This window comes from Coregonus lavaretus (assembly GCF_964263955.1).
Source record: "Coregonus lavaretus genome assembly, chromosome: 19".
Lineage (NCBI taxonomy): Eukaryota > Metazoa > Chordata > Actinopteri > Salmoniformes > Salmonidae > Coregonus > Coregonus lavaretus.
The window spans coordinates 47,420,875-47,438,568 of NC_140006.1; the positions used below are offsets into that span (position 1 = coordinate 47,420,875).

General features: G+C 43.7%; 1 protein-coding gene and 1 long non-coding RNA gene across 2 annotated transcripts in view; both read right to left on the reverse strand.

The window, feature by feature from the left end:
* The window catches only part of LOC311147176 (ras-related protein Rab-12-like), a 23,640-nt gene extending 14,167 nt beyond the window's left edge, over positions 1-9,473 (reverse strand). Inside the window, exons 1-2 of the mRNA XM_084183820.1 lie at positions 9,086-9,473; positions 2,555-2,615 (exon numbers count right to left, since the gene is read on the reverse strand). Coding sequence (XP_084039946.1) covers positions 2,555-2,615; positions 9,086-9,305 — 281 coding nt within the window. The 5' untranslated portion in view covers positions 9,306-9,473. The remainder of the gene's footprint in view (positions 1-2,554; positions 2,616-9,085) is intronic.
* On the reverse strand, positions 1,344-2,345 carry LOC311147182. Its single transcript, XR_014614766.1, has 3 exons — positions 2,110-2,345; positions 1,632-1,895; positions 1,344-1,551 (listed from the first exon to the last, which is right to left on the reverse strand). It is a non-coding gene; the product is annotated as an uncharacterized lncRNA (long non-coding RNA).
* Positions 9,474-17,694: the final 8,221 nt, after the last annotated feature.

Consider the following 17,694-nt stretch of genomic DNA (forward strand, 5'->3'; position numbering starts at 1 on the left):
AGCAGGGTTACATGGAGACTGACTGATGTAACCTAGGTAGAGCAGGGATTACATGGAGACTGACTGATGTAACCTAGGTAGAGCAGGGTTACATGGAGATTGACTGACTGATGTAACCTAGGTAGAGCAGGGTTACATGGAGACTGACTGATGTAACCTAGGTAGAGCAGGGTTACATGGAGACTGACTGATGTAACCTAGGTAGAGCAGGGTTACATGGAGACTGACTGATGTAACCTAGGTAGAGCAGGGTTACATGGAGACTGACTGATGTAACCTAGGTAGAGCAGGGTTACATGGAGACTGACTGTGATGTAACCTAGGTAGAGCAGGGTTACATGGAGACTGACTGACTGGTGTAACCTAGGTAGAGCAGGGTTACATGGAGACTGACTGATGTAACCTAGGTAGAGCAGGGTTACATGGAGACTGACTGACTGGTGTAACCTAGGTAGAGCAGGGTTACATGGAGACTGACTGATGTAACCTAGGTAGAGCAGGGTTACATGGAGACTGACTGACTGATGTAACCTAGGTAGAGTAGGGTTACATGGAGACTGACTGATGTAACCTAGGTAGAGCAGGGTTACATGGAGACTGACTGACTGATGTAACCTAGGTAGAGCAGGGTTACATGGAGACTGACTGATGTAACCTAGGTAGAGCAGGGTTACACGGAGACTGACTGATGTAACCTAGGTAGAGCAGGGTTACATGGAGACTGACTGATGTAACCTAGGTAGAGCAGGGTTACACGGAGACTGATTGATGTAACCTAGGTAGAGCAGGGTTACACGGAGACTGACTGATGTAACCTAGGTAGAGCAGGGTTACATGGAGACTGACTGATGTAACCTAGGTAGAGCAGGGTTACATGGAGACTGACTGATGTAACCTAGGTAGAGCAGGGTTACATGGAGACTGACTGATGTAACCTAGGTAGAGCAGGGTTACATGGAGACTGACTGATGTAACCTAGGTAGAGCAGGGTTACATGGAGACTGACTGATGTAACCTAGGTAGAGCAGGGTTACATAGAGACTGACTGACTGATGTAACCTAGGTAGAGCAGGGTTACACGGAGACTGACTGATGTAACCTAGGTAGAGCAGGGTTACATGGAGACTGACTGATGTAACCTAGGTAGAGCAGGGTTACATGGAGACTGACTGATGTAACCTAGGTAGAGCAGGGTTACATGGAGACTGACTGATGTAACCTAGGTAGAGCAGGGTTACATGGAGACTGACTGATGTAACCTAGGTAGAGCAGGGTTACATGGAGACTGACTGATGTAACCTAGGTAGAGCAGGGTTACATAGAGACTGACTGACTGATGTAACCTAGGTAGAGCAGGGTTACATGGAGACTGACTGACTGATGTAACCTAGGTAGAGCAGGGTTACATGGAGACTGACTGATGTAACCTAGGTAGAGCAGGGTTACATGGAGACTGACTGATGTAACCTAGGTAGAGCAGGGTTACATGGAGACTGACTGATGTAACCTAGGTAGAGCAGGGTTACATGGAGACTGACTGACTGATGTAACCTAGGTAGAGCAGGGTTACACGGAGACTGACTGATGTAACCTAGGTAGAGCAGGGTTACATGGAGACTGACTGATGTAACCTAGGTAGAGCAGGGTTACATGGAGACTGACTGACTGATGTAACCTAGGTAGAGCAGGGTTACATGGAGACTGACTGACTGATGTAACCTAGGTAGAGCAGGGTTACATGGAGACTGACTGACTGATGTAACCTAGGTAGAGCAGGGTTACATGGAGACTGACTGACTGATGTAACCTAGGTAGAGCAGGGTTACATGGAGACTGACTGACTGATGTAACCTAGGTAGAGCAGGGTTACATGGAGACTGACTGACTGATGTAACCTAGGTAGAGCAGGGTTACATGGAGACTGACTGATGTAACCTAGGTAGAGCAGGGTTACATGGAGACTGACTGACTGTGATGTAACCTAGGTAGAGCAGGGTTACATGGAGACTGACTGACTGATGTCACCTAGGTAGAGCAGGGTTACATGGATACTGACTGACTGATGTAACCTAGGTAGAGCAGGGTTACATGGAGACTGACTGATGTAACCTAGGTAGAGCAGGGTTACATGGAGACTGACTGACTGATGTAACCTAGGTAGAGCAGGGTTACATGGAGACTGACTGATGTAACCTAGGTAGAGCAGGGTTACATGGAGACTGACTGACTGATGTAACCTAGGTAGAGCAGGGTTACATGGAGACTGACTGACTGATGTAACCTAGGTAGAGCAGGGTTACATGGAGACTGACTGATGTAACCTAGGTAGAGCAGGGTTACATGGAGACTGACTGATGTAACCTAGATAGAGCAGGGTTACATGGAGACTGACTGACAGTGATGGAGCCCAGATGAATGGGTACAGTATAGTACACTACAGTACCGTAAGCCAGTCTGTGTTAGGTAATGAGACAGAAAGTGAGACAGAGGAAATGCACCAGGAATGTATTAGAGATACGGACTGATGATGACTTCCTGTTTCCTGTTGACTCACCAGATCTGCAACCTGATCTTCTTCCCTCTCAGCTCCACCGTCTTGATCTTAAAATCTACTCCTGCAGGGAGAGGGGAGAGAAAGAGCCTGAAAAAAAGTAGTACTGTACTGCTCTACTGCACTGCTCTACTGTACTGCTCTACTGTACTGCTCTACTGTACTGCTCTATTGCACTGCTCTACTGCACTGCTCTACTGTACTGCTCTACTGCACTGCTCTACTGCACTGCTCTACTGCACTGCTCTACTGCACTGCTCTACTGCACTGCACTACTGCACTGCACTACTGCACTGCTCTACTGCACTGCCCTACTGCACTGCCCTACTGTACTGCACTGCACTGCTCTACTGTACTGCTCTACTGTACTGCACTACTGTACTGCACTACTCTACTGCACTGCTCTACTGTACTGCTCTACTGTACTGCTCTACTGTACTGCACTGCACTGCTCTACTGTACTGCTCTACTGTACTGCTCTACTGTACTGCTCTACTGTACTGCCCTACTGTACTGCTCTACTGCACTGTACTACTGCACTGTACTACTGCACTGCATTACTGCACTACTGTACTGTCTACTGTACTGTACTGCTCTACTGTACTGCTCTACTGTACTGCTCTGCTCTACTGCACTGCTCTACTGTACTGCACTGCTCTACTGCACTACTCTACTGTACTGTACTGTACTGCTCTACTGTACTGCCCTACTGCACTGCTCTACTGCACTGCTCTACTGCACTGTACTACTGTACTGCTCTACTGTACTGCTCTACTGTACTGCTCTACTGTACTGTACTGTACTGCTCTACTGCACTGCTCTACTGTACTGCTCTACTGTACTGTCTACTGTACTGCTCTACTGTACTGCTCTACTGTACTGCTCTGCTCTACTGTACTGCACTGCTCTACTGCACTGCTCTACTGTACTGCTCTACTGTACTGTACTGCTCTACTGTACTGCACTGCTCTACTGCACTGCTCTACTGTACTGCTCTACTGTACTGCTCTACTGTACTGCTCTACTGTACTGCACTGCTCTACTGTACTGCACTGCTCTACTGTACTGCTCTACTGTACTGCTCTACTGCACTGCTCTACTGCACTGCTCTACTGCACTGCTCTACTGCACTGCTCTACTGCACTGCTCTACTGCACTGCTCTACTGCACTGCTCTACTGCACTGCTCTACTGCACTGCTCTACTGCACTGCTCTACTGCACTGCTCTACTGCACTGCTCTACTGCACTGCTCTACTGCACTGCTCTACTGTACTGCTCTACTGCACTGCTCTACTGCACTGCTCTACTGTACTGCTCTACTGCACTGCTCTACTGCACTGCTCTACTGCACTGCTCTACTGTACTGCTCTACTGCACTGTACTGCTCTACTGCACTGCTCTACTGCACTGCTCTACTGTACTCCGCTCCAGTGGCATACACTTTAAAGTGAAAAACTGAGACAAAGCATAATTCCGTTACTGTGGAATTGACCTACTTCAACAAGGAAAAAGTTGCCATTATCACAAACGTCTGTGCTAGAGGAGTACCAGGTGCAGGCTGGGCTGATGACACACTTCAGAGACTAATCAAATCTATCTGTAAAGGCTGGGATGATGACACATTTCAGAGACTAATCAAATCTATCTGTAAAGGCTGGGATGATGACACATTTCAGAGACTAATCAAATCTATCTGTAAGGGCTGGGCTGATGACACACTTCAGAGACTAATCAAATATATCTGTAAAGGCTGGGATGATGACACACTTCAGAGACTAATCAAATCTATCTGTAAAGGCTGGGATGATGACACACTTCAGAGACTAATCAAATATATCTGTAAAGGCTGGGATGATGACACACTTCAGAGACTAATCAAATCTATCTGTAAAGGCTGGGATGATGACACACTTCAGAGACTAATCAAATCTATCTGTAAAGGCTGGGATGATGACACACTTCAGAGACTAATCAAATCTATCTGTAAAGGCTGGGATGATGACACACTTCAGAGACTAATCAAATCTATCTGTAAAGGCTGGGATGATGACACACTTCAGAGACTAATCAAATCTATCTGTAAAGGCTGGGATGATGACACACTTCAGAGACTAATCAAATCTATCTGTAAAGGCTGGGATGATGACACACTTCAGAGACTAATCAAATCTATCTGTAACGCTACAGCAGTTTTCCCTCCTCAGTTCCTGTCATCAAAACACAATGAACAGCTAGACAGACAGAGACCCTCAGAGGACCAATATGAAGATCCAATGACCTGCTGCTTGACAGACAGACGACAGACAGACGAGAGAGCGAGAGAGAGAGAGAGAGAGAGAGACACAAAGAGAGAGAGAGAGAGAGAGAGAGAGAGAGAGAGAGAGAGAGAGAGAGAGAGAGAGAGAGAGAGAGAGAGAGAGAGAGAGAGAGAGAGAGAGAGAGAGAGAGCTGTGTCACCAGGATGACAAGGCACAACAAGATGGAGGCCAGACGTGGCAGATGCCTGAGCCAAGGAGGAGTGTGTCAGACTATTTTGGGAACTATGGGGACTGTAGCGTTCCTTCTGTTCTGGGTCAGTTCCATACACCTTCTGCTCTGGGTCAGTTCCATACACCTTCTGCTCTGGGTCAGTTCTATACACCTTCTGCTCTGGGTCAGTTCCATACACCTTCTGCTCTGGGTCAGTTCCATACACCTTCTGCTCTGGGTCAGTTCCATACACCTTCTGTTCTGGGTCAGTTCCATACACCTTCTGTTCTGGGTCAGTTCCATACACCTTCTGTTCTGGGTCAGTTCCATACACCTTCTGTTCTGGGTCAGTTCCATACACCTTCTGCTCTGGGTCAGTGCCATACACCTTCTGTTCTGGGTCAGTTCCATACACCTTCTGCTCTGGGTCAGTTCCATACACCTTCTGCTCTGGGTCAGTTCTATACACCTTCTGCTCTGGGTCAGTTCCATACACCTTCTGTTCTGGGTCAGTTCCATACACCTTCTGCTCTGGGTCAGTTCCATACACCTTCTGCTCTGGGTCAGTTCCATAAACCTTCTGCTCTGGGTCAGTTCCATACACCTTCTGCTCTGGGTCAGTTCCATACACCTTCTGTTCTGGGTCAGTTCCATACACCTTCTGTTCTGGGTCAGTTCCATACACCTTCTGTTCTGGGTCAGTTCCATACACCTTCTGCTCTGGGTCAGTTCCATACACCTTCTGTTCTGGGTCAGTTCCATACACCTTCTGCTCTGGGTCAGTTCCATACACCTTCTGCTCTGGGTCAGTTCCATAAACCTTCTGCTCTGGGTCAGTTCCATACACCTTCTGCTCTGGGTCAGTTCCATACACCTTCTGTTCTGGGTCAGTTCCATACACCTTCTGTTCTGGGTCAGTTCCATACACCTTCTGTTCTGGGTCAGTTCCATACACCTTCTGCTCTGGGTCAGTTCCATACACCTTCTGTTCTGGGTCAGTTCCATACACCTTCTGTTCTGGGTCAGTTCCATACACCTTCTGTTCTGGGTCAGTTCCATACACCTTCTGTTCTGGGTCAGTTCTATACACCTTCTGTTCTGGGTCAGTTCCATACACTGTGTGCCCTAATCCACACCACAAGGTCTTCCCAGCCAGCTATGTAAAGTTGTGGTCAAATACATTGGCACCTTTGCACTTTTCTTAACTAAGTCCCTATTGGTTGTTATCAATAAAACGTCACAATAAGGTGCAGAGCGTTCGATTTGCCTGCTGGGGGCAAGGAGAACACCAGCCCTGCTAAAACCATTGACAACTGCGTGCCGTTTTCAAAGGATTGTTAAATAAATGTTATAACTATTTGGTTGTAATATGATCACATCTTGAAGTGTATAGTCAGAACAACAAATGTCAGTAAACATCAATTGATCATGTCATTTCAGATACCTGAGGGTAGCCTCACCATATCTCTCAATATTGTCCAACATTAATTGGATAAAAGTGAACTATACCTGACAGGTATGAGTGGTTTAGGTTAGTTTCCCCATCCTTTGTGGGCTCTGCCTATCAAACAGCAGAAGGGCAAATTTTTCCGATGTACTGTTAGCTGACGTTTACTTTGCAAGCTACCGGTAGAAACGTTGTACAGTTGGCTAAACATCATGGTAAGTATTATTTACCTAATGTACTTTTTTTTTTCCCCAACCATTGAAGGCCTGCCTAGCGAAGTTAGCTAACATTATCCCCTTTTCAACATTGTTTTTAAGGGCGTTTAATCACGATTGCTGCTGACAGACATGATAGGCTACATTGATTGATGGATGACGTACAATTGGCTAGCTAGCTAACAACAGATCAGTCAATATGGCTAGTTAACAAGCTAACTTTCAGGGGATAAACTAGATGGCTACAATGCCTACTGTTCTCATTGCCCCCCAGCAGCCAATCAAACGCTATGCACCGTATCGTGACGTTTTATTGATAACAACCTTTTTCTTCTAAAATAAGTTGAAATTGAAAGAAGAAAAAAAAATTGTCTCCACACCTTGTTATTTGGATTTTCAACATTGCAGAACCAATTTTATTTTTGTAAACTTAAGTTTACCATTTTTATTTAGAAAATTAAGACAAAATGGCATGGAGAAAATGATTGGAACCCCTGATGCTGGTACTTGTTTACACAGCCTTTGGCCAAGATAAATGCAGACAAAAGCTTGTAGCCATCAATGAGCTTCATGTACCATTCTACTGGCAATTTGGCCCACTCTTCAGCAGCAAACTGCCCTAATTCTTCAACGTTCATGGGGGTGCCCTTCCTGTGTGCTTTTTGATGCGTGTTTGGGGTTGTTGTCCTACTGGAATACGCACAACCTTCAACAGAGACACCTTGTGGAATTATGTGGGACGCTGGGCTGAGTTGTAGTTTTCAGTAAGCAAATATTCCACCTAGTTCAGCGCAGAAACGTGGTAATTAATTATAAATGACCATAATCCATGGCGCCAGTTTTTTTCCTGCTCAAGAGAAGGATCAGAGATGAAGAGGCGAAGCGAGAGGTTTCACTCTCGCCAAAATCTGTCCAAAAAATAAACACAATGTGTTTCTATGGGCTTATTTTGGACCTAAACTCCCCCCATTGTTTAGGGCATCTCGTCATTATATACAGATCTCTGGACAGATACACTTTTACGCCTGCTACGTTAGGTTAGATACACACAGACCACATGACACAACACAACGAGAGAGACAGAGACAGTTAGTGAAAGTAGACAGTTCAGCATGGGAAGCACATAGCATTAGATGGCCTGGCTGGCTGACTGCTACTGCCTGAGCAGAGATGAGATGATGATGACTTTAAGGAATTAAAAATAATTAAGTCATCAAATAAAAACAAAGTAATATACACAACTAAATATTGTATTATTTCATCATAATTTCCTATTTTTCTATTGATGTCTACCCAATGTGGACCTGACAGAGACAATGGAATATTTTCTATGTTTTGGCAATTGAATGTTCACTATTTTTGGCTTTGGAATTTCCTTTGAAAAGCTCTAAAATCATTGTAACATCATTATTTCATAATGCATTTCATGTTTTTTTTTTAAATGATCGAAATAAAAATCTGTGATTATTTTTAAATAATCGAACCGACCTCAAAGCACTAATCACTCAGCACTTACAACAACAATCTCTAGCAAGGGAACAGTTAGTGCCCTCAGTCAGTAGTACCAAAGATTTGTATAACTAAACCAAGATAGACCACAGCCTGTCGTTTCCAATGGGAACAAATTAGTCATAGTGGGCAGAACAAGAAAAGAGGTGGGCAGAGCCAAGCACGAGTTAGCGAGATCCTATTGGCACGTTCTAGCATTCATCTGCATATTTCCTGCTCTGAAGTGTGCGTGCACAATAACTCAATTATAATAATAATATGCCATTTATCGCCTTTGCACTCCTAAACAATGCTATTTTAAAAAACTTTTGCAACGGGTAAAGTCTACAAACCTTAGTCCACTCTGTTCATAATAGTTTGTCGTTTTGGGAACAGAAAACTGTATTGACAGCAAATGTTTCATCGATGAGAATTTCTAGAATTTCGGCCAAAATTAATCTCGTTCCAGCTTCTCCCACTGCCGGCCATATTTGGTAGTGAGTGGAAACGCCCAGCGGATGCTTCACATTTATACATCCGGTGAAATATCTGTCTCATTGTTCCATCTGTGGTAGTATCCTCCATCTGCTGGACAGGGCTCTAGTTACAGTAGTACTAGCCAACTGCTCTGTGTCAACAACAACACATTCTCATGGTAATTCTACACATGGCAGTCTTTCCTTTTAGTTATTAACCAACTTCTGCTTTTCAGATAGTTGACAAAAGTTGTAGTAAAATCAATCATGGCCACACGGTAGTTAGGCGTTCACCGACAAAAAGGTCGGTTGCATTTTCACTGACAAGTCACGCAGCGCAAACATTGCTAGCTAACTAGCCTTGGAACAAAACAACAGAACTGCTATCAGATAGTTTGGGCTAGCAAAGGAGGCTAACGTTAGATGACCATTCCTTACCAACGGTTGATTTGCATGCTTCACAGAAGGTGTCGTCGGTAAATCTTTCCATTAGACTGGTTTTGCCCACGCCACGAGAGCCGATAATGATGATTTGAAGTTTGTAATCGGCGGGCCTCGGCGGCATCTTCCTGCGGCGAGACTGTGCCCCCAGAGCGGGGGAAGCGTTCGCTGATCCCCTACCACCGGCCATCCGCTGGATCTCATACCTCGAATCCATCAATAATTCCACATTTGAACACCTAGCTATATACTCTTTTAAAAAAAAGGGGGGGAAATAAACTATGGTGGGTAACTTTTCTGTAGTCTAGGAATTAGCTAGTTCGGGAAAGTTTTCCGACTCTCAAATTGTTGTTAAGCAGCTGCCTGTCAAGCGAATCCTGGGAGCATTTTCATTACGTCACCGCAGGCGCCATAGAATCTTTCCAATCTTCTTCTTCTTCTTTGGGATTTGGTTGGCAAATCGCATCCAACTTTTTAGGTGCATACACCGCCACCTAATGTACTGGTGTGTGAGGCCATTCACGTCCTTCCTGCATTATATTCTTTGATACAATAATACAACTTTTGGGGGAAATGAAAATTGCCCTACCACCTATTAGCCAGCTCTAAAAACCCACCACCCATTCCACTATTTAACCCTATGTAATCCGACTTCAGGCCAATATTGAACCCTATCTAATCCGACTTCAGGCCAATATTGAACCCTATCTAATCCGACTTCAGGCCAATATTGAACCCTATCTAATCCGACTCTGTATCACTACCACTTTACTGCAGAATCCTCGCAATCCCAAGTACTTCTCTGCTGCTGCCACCACAACCTCTATTTTCTGTGACTTTGATAAATGTCTGCAGTATAATTAACATCCATGGCTAAAAATCAAATTTTACTGAAACACATATTCTTCCCATCACTCTCTCTTGGTCTCTGCCTACTCACAGGAATCCTCTCAGGATCCCTCACCCTGTACCCATCTTCCTCTACCACTCTCTTCACTTCTTCGGCATACAACACTTTCTGTACTACTTTAACCCTGGCAACCTCAAGCCTCTCTCTCACCGGTCATCTCCGATCTCCAGCCCCATTATCACCCCCACAACTAACACACACAACTTTCTAATTTACATTACATTTAAGTCATTTAGCAGACGCTCTTATCCAGAGCGATTTACAAATGGGTGCATTCAATTTAGGATAGCCAGTGGGACAACCACGTCTTTCTTGATCACAGTAAGTACACTTCTTCAAACAAGCAGCTGTGAGCAAAGTCAGTGCAATCAGGGACAACTACATCTCGATCACAATAAGTACATTTCTCCACCGATACCACACATTCCTTCGTCTCATGCCCTCCTGCACACTTCTCACATCTAGGCATCTCTCTCCTACACACTGCTGAAATATGCCCATAACCTTGACACCTAAAACACCGTAATATTTTCGGAACATAAACTCTCACGGGATAATTGACCTTATCTGGTAACGACTGCATCAAAATTCAGCATAACAGATAATGTCTTCTCCGTTTCCCCACCGTATTTACGTCTCACCAAAAGACCAGCGTCACAGACACAAGGAATCTTCACTTTCAACTGCGCCTCCTCAATACTTAATGCCACCCCCGTTATCACTCCTTTCAATGGCGCCCTGCTCCGGAGAGCAAAGCACGTCACAATGATTGTCCCTAATCTCGTAATCCGGAGCGCCTGCTCCCTCTGGACGGAGGAAACACAATAAATCCACGCCGAGTTACCTTCACCAACTCAACAGTCCCCAACCTCACACCACATATGGATCAACCCAAAAAACAAGGATCCATTCTCTCAACAAATCGCACTCCCACTGGGTCAAAATCATCCTAATCATCCTTGGGACGATGCCCGATCTCGACACTCTTCGCCGCAGGTACTTCCCCCTCACTCTCAACAAATTTAATCTCTGAACTACTGGAGCAAAAATCCCAGTTTTTGCACTTGATGCCCACCTTCCTCACCTCACTACACCCCTCTACACTCCATTTCTTCTCAGCAGTCAGCACTGCACCTGCCACCACATGTAATTCATCCTCACTCTCGTCATGTTCATTTCCTCCTCAAACTCTTCCAAAGGTTATGTGCGATCCTCCATTCCATATTCACACAAAACATATTCCATGTCTCTCCTTTTTTTTCTAGTCCGTCATCTTCTCCTTCACCAGATCTTCCAGAAGGCCTTTGTAATCCACTACTCCATTTCTATTCATAATTTGCTCCACTTTTTTCCTTATTTTCTTTCCCGCCATCTTTCCTTCGCCTCCACGTGACAGCTTGATCCGTTGCTATCCTTTCCAATCCTTCCGCTTCCATCGCATTCTATATGACAGGAAAGAGCTGCAAGCATCAAAACACGCATCAGTGGTTGCGTGCCGTGTGTCTATTAAAGGGGCAGTGCACTCAAAAATTAGATTTTCCTTTTTTTGGGGGGGGGATTTCCACACTATGAGGTCAAAATAACACTCTGAAATTGTGAAAATGATGATAATGACCTTTTAGTGCAATAACTTTTTGAAAAAAACACCTGGAATTTCAACCTGTTCAGGTGACATTGAAGTTTTGGCCCACAGCATGACATCACAATCTGATTTGATTATTCTGACCAATGACCAGTCATCTTTTATTTGCATATGTATCTGCCTACTTTGAAGGGGTAAGCGGGGGTAGGCTCTAGAGCAGGCTGTTTCATTCTGGTCCTGGAGGGCCAAAACACTTCTGTTTTTTCTTTCTACCTGGTAGTTTATTGCACTCACCTGGTGTGCCAGGTCTGAATCAGTCCCTGATTAGAAAGGGAGGATAAAAAACAGACGTGTTTTGGCCCTAAAGGACCGACATTTAACAGCCCGGCTCTAAAGTCTATATGATCCTATCTGCCAATCAGGGCTGTGTATGTAAATATATTTAAATTTGTAATCAACGCCCACACAATCAGACTGAGCATTTCCGATGGGCCGCACCCCTCTGTCCAAGGTTATGGTTCCTGAACTGACACTCCCATTAATTTTTAGCATACACATTTCCACAACATTTGTATTTTTATATTTGTATTTATTATGGATCCCCATTAGTTCCTGCCAAGGCAGCAGCTACTCTTCCTGGGGTTTATTATGGATCCCCATTAGTTCCTGCCAAGGCATCAGCTACTCTTCCTGGGGTTTATTATGGATCCCCATTAGTTCCTGCCAAGGCAGCAGCTACTCTTCCTGGTGTTTATTAAGGATCCCCATTAGTTCCTGCCAAGGCAGCAGCTACTCTTCCTGGGGTTTATTAAGGATCCCAATTAGTTCCTGCCAAGGCAGCAGCTACTCTTCCTGGGGTTTATTATGGATCCCCATTAGTTCCTGCCAAGGCAGCAGCTACTCTTCCTGGGGTTTATTATGGATCCCCATTAGTTCCTGCCAAGGCAGCAGCTACTCTTCCTGGGGTCCAGCAACATTAAGGAAGTTATATACACTTTACCCAATACATTTGTGTGTTCCCTCAGGTCACTACTCCACTATCACATATTTACAATACAACGTTTATGTGTACTTGTGTGTAGAGTGCGTTTCTTATCATGTGTATGTGTGTCTGTGCCTGTGTGTGTGTCTCTTCACAGTCCCTGCTGTTCCATAAGATGCATTTTTATCTGTTTTTTAATTCTGATTCTACTGCTTGCATCAGTTACCTGATGTGGAATAGAGTTCCATGTAGTCATGGCTCTGTGTAGTACTGTGCGCCTCCCATAGTCTGTTCTTGACTTGGGGATTGTGAAGAGACCTTTGGTGGCATGTCTTGTGGGGTATGCATGGGTGTCCGAGCTAGTAGTTTAAACAGACACCTCTGTGCATTCAGCTTGTCAACACTTCTTACAAAAACAAGTAGTGATGAAGTCAATCTCTCTTCCACTTTGTACATGCATATTATTAATGTTAGCTCTCTGTGTACATTTAAGGGCCAGCCGTGCTGCCCTGTTCTGAGCCAATTGTAATTTTCAGAGGTCTCTCTTTGTGGCACCTGACCACACGACTGAACAGTAGTTCAGGTGTGACAAAACTAGAACCTGTAGGACCTGCCTTGTTGATAATGTTGTTAAAATGGCAGAGCAGCGCTATATTATGGATAGACTTCTCCCCATCTTAGCTACTGTTGTATCAACATGTGTTGACCATGACAGCTTACAATTCAGGGTTACTCCAAGCAGTTTAGTCACCTCAACTTGCTCAATTTCCACATTATTTATTACAAGATTTAGTTGAGGTTTTGAAGGGGTAACATGCTGTTCGCGTGGTTCCAAACATTGAATAGGTATAAAAATCTCAGGGGTGAACCATTAATTCAAAAGATAATAAACTGCGTTCAAAACTGTGATATATGAAAGAAGAGTCAAGGTGCGCGTCTTCTCCAGCAGGTGGCGTTTTTTCCGCTCTTTTTGCTCACCAAGCGAGGAGTTTTTGTATGGAGGTCAATGAGTGTCGAATTTGGTTAACAAAAAATGTAATGGCTTATTTGCTACATGTGGCTTGCTTGATCGAATAGAAGTTTCGCAATGATTATGTTGTTACGAGTGTACTGATATAAGTAGGACATGTGACATCCCGGCAACTTTGAGAAAGTTGTTGTTCCTGGTCGTCACTAGTTACCACAGCCACACAAAGTCCTAAACCCCGCTTATTTCTACCATTTCTCTTCTTAAAATGTGATTTTAAACCTAACCCTTACCACAATGCTAACATTATGCCTAACCCTAACCTTAAATTAAAACCCAAAAGCACATTTTGGTTAAAGACCAAAAAAAAAGACCACACATTTTAGTGAAGACATCAAAACTATGAAATAACACATATGAAAAAGTGTTAAACAAATCAAAATATATTTTATATTTGAGATTCGTCAAATAGCCACCCCTTGCCTTGATGACAGCTTTGCACATTCTTGGCATTCTCCCCAGTGCTGCCAACTAATTTTCAGGGGAAGTTGCGAAATGACGTGATGACGTCATTACGTAATAACGTAAAACTGAATTCTAAATAAATCACAGACAGTGTCACCAGCAAAGCATCCACACACCATAACACCTCCTCCTTCATGCTTTATGGTGGGAAATACATTTTACATTTACGTCATTTAGCAGACACTCTTATCCAGAGCGACTTACAGTTAGTGCATGCATTTTTATTTTTGTATTTTTTTCATACCCCCCGTGGGAAACGAACCCACAACTACGAACTGAGCTACATCCCCTGCCGGCCATTACCTCCCCTACCCTAGACGACGCTGGGCCAATTGTGCGCCGCCCCATGGGTCTCCCGGTCGCAGCCGGCTACGACAGAGCCTGGTTTCGAACCAGGATCTCCACAACGGGTCTCACAAAGACACGGCAGTTGGAACCAAAAATCTCAAATTTGGACTCCACACCAAAGGACACATTTCCACCGGTCTAATGTCCATTGCTCGTGTTTCTTGGCCCAAGCAGGTCTCTTCTTATTATTGGTGTCCTTTAGTAGTGGTTTCTTTGCAGCAATTTGACCATAAATTCTGATTCATACAGTCCCCTCTGAACAGTTGATGTTGAGATGTGTCTGTTACTTGAACTCTGTGAAGCATTTCTTTGGGCTGCAATTTCTGAGGCTGGTAACTCTAAGGAATTTATCCTCTGCAGCAGAGGTAACTCTGGGTCTTCCATTCCTGTGGCGGTCCTCATGAGAGCCAGTTTCATCATAGCGCTTGATGGTTTTTGAGACTGCACTTGAAGAAACTTTCAAAGTTCTTGAAATGTTCCATATTGACTGACCTTCATGTCTTAAAGTAATGATGGACTGTCGTTTCTCTTTGCTTATTTGAGCTGTTCTTGCCATAATATGGACTTGGTCTTTTACCAAATAGGGCTATCTTCTGTATACCCCCCCCCCTACCTTGTCACAACACAACTGATTGGCTCAAACGCATTAAGAAGGAAATAAATTCCACAAATTAACTTTTAAAAAGGCACACCTGTCAATTGAAATTTGACTACCTCCTGAAGCTGGTTGAGATAATGCCAAGAGTGTGCAAAGCTGTCATCAAGGCAAATGGTGGCGATTTGAAGAATCTCAAATATAAAATATATTTTCATTTGTTTAAATAGGTTTAACACTTATTTGGTTACTACATGATTCCATATTTGTTGTTTCATAGTTTTGATGTCTTCACTATTATTCTACAATGTAGAAATTTATAAAAATTAAGAAAAACCCTAGAATGAGTAGGTGTGTCCAAACTTTTCACTGGTACTGTATATATAATTATTTTTTTATCCCAGCCCCCGCAGGAGGCCTTTTGCCTTTTGGTAGGCCATCATTGTAATTAAGAATGTGTTCTTAACTGACTTGCCTAGTTAAATAAAGGTTAAATAGATAAATAAAATATGTCAACACACGATGATTACTATGCGTTCGCTAACGGATCACGTGACTTGTCTGCTCTGTGATTGGATGATACAGACCGCGAGGCTCATGGTTACTGTAGGATTTGGTACTCTTTGAAACAGAAACGATTTCTCAACATGAAGGTTGAAACATTCATATTATGAACACTACACCAACCTACGAATTGTTTTGCAATCTCGGTAGAAAATAGAACATCTACGTTTCACAGTAATATCGCTTTGATATCACCAGGGGTTTGGAGGATTGAGAATCCACTTCGGGAACCCCTCATTGCAGCCCTATGGCAAAAGGATGCTCAGGGAAATAAATAATACAAAATATATTTGGAGGTATTTTCATGAAGTAAACACACACAATGATGTATTAGACATACAGTGATGATTTTTAAATGTTTATTAAAAAGACGGCATGGGGGCTTTAAATGATCCTAATAAAAATAATGTGCATTACTATACCACAGAGACATACATTTTGATAAGTACAGTTTAGTTGAATAACTGTTTTGTTGAATGAAAATAGATGTCATGTGAGAGGGGTTGATGACTGTAAGCACAATGTTATCAGATTTCTCTGTGATTGTGGGCATATGCTCTGTTTCTTTCTCGACAAGGCAAGACTATCTTTTGGCTCTAAATGTATATTTTCTATTGACTAGCACAGGGGTGTCAAATGTCCGGCCCGCGGGCCGGATCAGGCCCGCAAACGGGTTTAATCCGGCCCGCGAGATGATTTTGTAAAGTATAAAAATGAGCTGCAATTTTTCAATAAAAGAAACTGCTGTTCCAATTGTGTCCACTGGATGGCGCAATAGCAATTGTGTTAAGCAAGCAAACTGTTTATACCGGGGCAGAGCAAATAGGTCAAGCAAGAGCAGCCAGTCCGGATGAGCTACTTTGTTTTGCCCGCGATATTTATTACGGCTTCTACTTTTAACATTATGTGCTTTGGCACCCTCATTGCCCCAATATGTCTCTGTCAAAAAAGAGAAAAGTGGACGCAGAGTGCAGAGTGTTCCAAGAAAAATTGTCATCCTATTTATTCACGGAATTGAATGGGAAAGCTGTATGTTTGGTGTGTTCACAGCATGTTGCAGTGCTGAAAGAATATAACCTTCGTCGCCACTATGTGAGTCTTCATGCCGACAAATATGACAACTTTCAAGGACAGCGGAGATGAGAGAAGGTGAATGAACTGTTGGCGGGTCTGAAGAAACAGCAGTCTGTGTTTACTCACAGCCGAGACATCAGTGACGCTGCAGTGAAAGCTAGCTACCTCATTGCTAATGAAATCGCAGTGGCTTCAAAACCATTTAGTGAGGGTGAATTTGTAAAAACATGCATGATGAAGGCAGCAGAGATTGTGTGCCCTGAAAAGCACCAGGCTTTTGCAAATATCAGCCTGACAAGAAACACAGTTACAGACAGGATTTCCGATCTTTCAGTGGATTTGGACAGCCAGTTGAAGAAAAAAGTAAAGTAATTTATTGCGTTTTCGGTTGCAATTGATGAAAGCACGGACATTACAGATGTTGCACAACTGGCCATTTTCATCCGCAGAGTTGATGACACATTGACCGTCACCGAGGAGTTCGTGGAGTTGATGCCGATGACAGATACAACGACAGCAGCTGATATTTTCACTGCACTCGTCAGCGCGCTGGACAGGGTCGGAGTGGACTGGTCCCGCGCTGTCAGCCTGGCTACAGATGGTGCGCCCTCAATGATCGGGAAAAAAGCAGGCGTTGTGACAAAGTTCAGAGAGAAAGTGCAATCTGCAAATGGAGGACGTGATTTTTGGACTTTTCACTGTATTTTGCACCAGGAGGCTTTGTGTTGCAAGTCATTAAAGATGGATAACGTCATGAAGGTGGTTATTATTTTTATTATATTATTATTATATTATTATATTATTATTATTATAGTATCCAAACTGTTAATTTCATCCGATCCAGAAGCCTGAATCAACGTCAGTTTGACAGCCTTCTCAGAGAGAAAGACCACATCTATGGCCTGCCATACCACACTGAGGTAAGATGGTTAAGCCGAGGTGCTGTGCTGAGGCGTTTCTTTGATTTACGAGAAGAAATTGAACAGTTCATGGAAGAAAAGGGCAAACCAGTGTTAGAATTTCATTCCGCAGAATGGATGCAGGACCTTGCATTTATGG